At 36.1% G+C, this 5,220-nt stretch overlaps 1 protein-coding gene across 1 annotated transcript; it reads right to left on the bottom strand.

The window, feature by feature from the left end:
- LOC109835965 lies at nucleotides 784-2,229 on the bottom strand. Its single transcript, XM_020403926.1, has 2 exons — nucleotides 2,135-2,229; nucleotides 784-1,420 (listed from the first exon to the last, which is right to left on the bottom strand). The coding sequence occupies exons 1-2, from the start codon at nucleotides 2,227-2,229 to the stop codon at nucleotides 784-786; spliced, it is 732 nt and encodes a 243-aa protein (XP_020259515.1).

Raw genomic sequence — 5,220 nt, forward strand, 5'->3', positions numbered from 1 at the left:
TTGAAAACCAGTCATTGTAGCATGTTTATTATCATGTCTACAATCATTCTCCAAAGTTTTATATTTTTTAGAATTTGTTTGATATTTTTAAACAGTATTTTAAAATTAGAAAAACGGTTTTCAGCACTTCTTTTTCATATATCAGTTCACGGTCGACCGCCACGGTCGACCGCGCCTGAGATCTTTCGTCAGTGGGCAGTAGAGAGTTTCCCGGTCGACCGTCGTGGTCGACCATGAGTTCGCGGTCGACCGCCAGCTTTCAAACCCTCTGTTCAGCCTTTTTTGTGTCTCGCGGTCGACCGCGAGAATTCCTCGGTCGACCGCCGATTTGACCGTTGGTTTCCAACGGCTATTTTTTTGAGCTGTTTGCTTTGGGCTTTTTTGTCATTTGTTTGGGGTTTTTGCTGTTGTTTCCTCTTCCAATATAAACCCCCAAACCCTTTTCTATCTTAGCAACCATGAGAGTGTTTTAAACAAGTTTAAGAAAGTTTTTAACAAGGATTTATGGTTGGTTTGAGTTTGGTTTAAAGCTGTTTTAGTTTTCACAAGTGGAGGAGATTATCTTCTTGTTTGGGCTTCAAATCTCCATCTCTCCATCTTGTCATCTATTGAGAAGTTTTCTAAACTCTACTCTAGCTTTTATTTATCAATTATTTATTAATTATCATTTCTATTAAAGCTAGTTTTATATTGAGTTTAGATTAGATTTTACGTTTATATACACAGTTAACTACAAAAGTATTACATACACCCAAAAGTGTTTCTTCAAATCCGCAACTCATATCAATCGGCGATCGGCTCATTGCAAGTTGCGCGGTTGTGGCCTTCGGAGTGGCATCGAGAGCATTTCAAAGGTCGTTTGTACACTGTTCGATTGTTGATACGTCTTGTTTTATTTCTCCCCTTTCTTTTGATAGTATGTGGTGGAAGTAGCTCGATCTCATCCCTTGGCACGCTTCGTTTCTCATAATCTGGTATAGGATAGAGAATCGGGTCATAGCTCTTTTTAAATGCTTCTATGGACATAAACCAATCGCAATATTGGTAAATGTCTCTCTTCATGTACGAGATGACTGCACATGCATGTTTACACGGAATCCGCATGACGTCCCAAGCACGGCAAGTGCATGTCTTCTTCTCCAAATCAACGCGGGTAGTTTTATGTGCTTGCACTTCAAATATGTCAGCTGCAGCTTGCTTAACATCCAATGGACGACCTTTCTCTATATTTTCTTTAAGCACCATCTCTGCTTGTGGACAGAGATATCCAACCCATTTATCTGCAAGTAACCGGCGATTACTCATTCGGACCATTATCTGTTTACGAATATGCTCAACCATTTGTAGAATCCGTAGCATTCTAGCCTCCCTTATCCAATTATTAAAAGACTCAGCGACATTAGATGTTACGTGCTCATACCTGAAATTATATATAACTTTATAACAGGTCACAAATAAGGGTTAACAAATAATTGAATAGAGTTAACAGGTAATGAATTACAGTTAACAGTTTATAGATACAAGTTAACAGGTCATAAATAAGGATTGACGCAAATAATTGAATAGAGTTAACTTTTTTTTTAATTACAGTTAACAGTTTACATATAATAGTTAACATTTAACAGTTAACATGTTAGCCACCAGAGTTAACATGTTATCCACAAGAGTTAACATGTTAGCCACGAGAGTTAACATGTTATCCATTAGAGTTAACATGTTATCAACAAGAGTTAACATGTTTGCCACAAAAGTTAACATATTAGCAACAAGAGTTAACATGTACTAAAGCCACAAGAGTTACATGTTAGCGATAAGAGTTAACATGTTTTTCACAAGAGTTAACATGTTTTCCACAGGGGTTGACATGTTAGCAACAAGAGTTAACAAATAATTGAATAGAGTTAACAATTAATGATGTACAGATAACAGTTTACAGACAAGAGTTAACAGCTCAGATATAAGAGTTAACAAATAAATGAACATAGTGAACAACCTCGGAAATTTTGTTATCAATTAAGAAATAACTGAATATAGTTAACAGCTCTGATATAGAATTTAACAAATCCAAAGATAACATGCTAAATAGCATAAGTTCATATATTAGCATAGATATAGAACAGCCAAATAACGCTACCTTATTCCCGGGAAGAATGCATTTGCCCATTGATCAAGAGAGTAGTTCACAGCACTGTTGTATGCCCTTGGATCCATGTCATATATCTCTTTCATGTACTCATTCTATTCTGCTATTGTGTATTTATAACAAGCAGTTTGGAATAAGTTCCCCAGAACATGAGTGTCCTTCGACTTCATACCCAAGTCCTTAAGCTTTAACCTGAAATTTTCAACAAGATGTAGAACACACCTCGAGTGTAGAGCTTCTGGAAAATACTCTTTTACTGATTCTTTAATTCTTTTGTCCGCATCAGAAATTATAACCAATTGGTGGGGAGGATTGTAAGGGTCAGCCCTCTCATAAAGTATGGAGCATAGACCTTGGAGAAACCACTTCCAATTCATCAAATTCTCTTGATCACATATGCAATACGCTAAGGGAAATATACATTGGTTCCCATCATATGCTATGGCCGAAAGGAGCATACCTTTATATCGATCCTTCAAAAATGTACCATCCAAAAATCGAAGGGGTCTGCATCCACTCAAGAAACCTTTGATGCATGCAGCATAACAAACAAAGAGTCTCGAAAACCTCCCCTCATTCTGGTCAACATGTATATAACTGCCGGGATTTGTCTCTTTTACCATGCGCTCATACCTAGTCGTGTAAGAAGAAACAAACCAACAAGTTAACATGTTATCCTTGTAGCTTAACAAGCGACCAAAAAAAGCTAACACATTATTGGGGTAACTTAACAAGTTAACAAATAAAGTTAACAAATTATCTGCGTAACTTAACAATGTAACAGAGAAAGTTAACATGTTAGTGGTGAAACTTAACATGTTATCAATGTTATCAATGAACTTAACAAGGAACATGTTAACTATTTGTTTTAACAAGCAAACTTTGAAACTTAACAAGTTAACAATAAAGCTCAGCATTTACCATCGTAGTTGATTATACGACTCATATATATCCCTGTAAAGCTTCTCATGTGCTCTCTCTTTCCCCTACCATATCTTACTGTAATCAATTCTAAGGTCGTAGTTTGTGAGGAACTCCTTTTGCACATCAACGGGTCGGATTTCTGGATGGACCTTCAGGAGTGGTTATAACGGTGTTGCAATGAATTTACGGGATGCCCTTGAACGACCTGTATTTTGCCCGTACTGCCCACAAGTATGTTCATTAACAAACTTCTTGATCGAAAGTCTCTTTTCATTCTTAACAGGTGAAGCAAACAACATCCATGGACACTCGTAAGTTTCTTTATATCGGCAATATACACGGATATGTTTCGGTTCGTTCTTTTTAAACTCATAATCAAACATTTTGGCCAGAGCATAGTATGTCAGCGCCAACCTTAATTCTTCAGTACTTTCAAATTCTTGACCCTCTTCAGTTAATGCATTATGCCACCAACCAGGAATCATTACTGTGTTGTTAATAATGTCATCAGAACGCACTACACTATTACCGCTGGGATTATCAATTGGAATTCTTTCAGAACCATGATTTGCGGCAGAAGTACTATTAATAAACTCTGGCTTCAGTGTATTCACAATGCTGCACAAATATAATTGTTTTTTCTTAAAATAACGAACAGGACTTGTACTTAAATTCTGTAGTACCCTTATGAGTTAACACATATGCCCTAAAGCTTAACAACCTTCGGTAGAAAGTTAACATATATCAGTTAAAAGCTAACATTTAACCTGAAACAATTCGCTATGTTATCATTTCTCCACATTTTACTCATGCAATTCATAAGTTTTCAAATAAATTAAGTGTAAATATAACTTACATTTCAGGAGGTTGCTTCGGAGTGTTCTGACATCTGGAAACATCTACATATATAGTAGCTCGAATATGGATCTCCAGACACCCGATATTAGGGTTGTGCTCTACCATACACTCCATATCATCCTCATTCTTGATCTCAAAACTCAGATCAGGGATCCTTTCAGATTTATAAACCATTGATAGCGCATCATAAGGAACCTTCAACCTCTCAGCCACGTCGAACTTAAACTCAAAAAAAGAGGTTGCACAAGTTACCCTTGAGAACACTGCTCTCTCACCCAAGGAAACCATGCAAATAAGGGGGCTCTCCGCCATAAATAAAGGGGATTTAAGAGGAGTTATGAAGGGCACTTTAGGACAAGTAGGGGGCTGAAGATCATAAGCCCTAACCGTAAAAATCTGCCCTTTGCACCATAAATACACTCTATGCAAAGTCGAGTGGGTTAACAGCATATATAATGGAGGGAGCGCGCCAAAATTTCCCCCCAAAACGGCCATCACCTCGCCTTAAATGCGACGGGGAGGGATCGCCAGCGATCGGATCTCGTTTTCGAGGCACGGAGTTGAAGGCGGTGGTATTTTAGGGAGGCTGGGTGCAAATACGGCTGAGAGATGTGCTTTTAGGACTCAGTTACATTTTTTTGAATTGTTAAGGGCTTAGCCATATGGGCCAAAGTACATGGGTCTGGGCCACATTGTTTTTTTAATTTTGGGGCCTTGAAGCAATTTTTCATATATATATATATATATATATATATATATATATATATATATAACCCCATTGCAAATTGCCTCTCCAAAGTTTGAATATTTTTAATGATTTTTTTGTAATTCTTGATTTCAATGTAATGTTTAATAGTTTTGGGCATTTTAAATTACAAAAATAGGGTATTTTTTATAATTTTAAAAAACTTTTGAGGGTGATTCTTTTAATAGTTTTCTAAATTTTCATTGTGTTGTTATGTAATGCATAGATATGTCAATTAACAATAATATTAAAGAGTAAGTATTCATAAGATGTATTAGGCCACACATCACTATTCCTAGGCAGTATAGTTTATAATGCCAAAAAATTTCAGGCACTCTATATAGTGGTTAAATGATTTTTGACTTTAATGTACTATTTTTATAAATTTATATTAAATGTGAACCTACCTATAGTTTTGACTGTGGTCATCATAATTTAAATATGTGTGATGATTGACTATATATGTATATAGACCGTAGATACTTTACTTTATCTCATGAAACTAATATTTGGCGCTTAATAATTTAGTTATTATTTTTAAATTAATATA

Source organism: Asparagus officinalis, chromosome 1 (genome assembly GCF_001876935.1).
Source record: "Asparagus officinalis chromosome 1, Aspof.V1, whole genome shotgun sequence".
NCBI lineage: Eukaryota > Viridiplantae > Streptophyta > Magnoliopsida > Asparagales > Asparagaceae > Asparagus > Asparagus officinalis.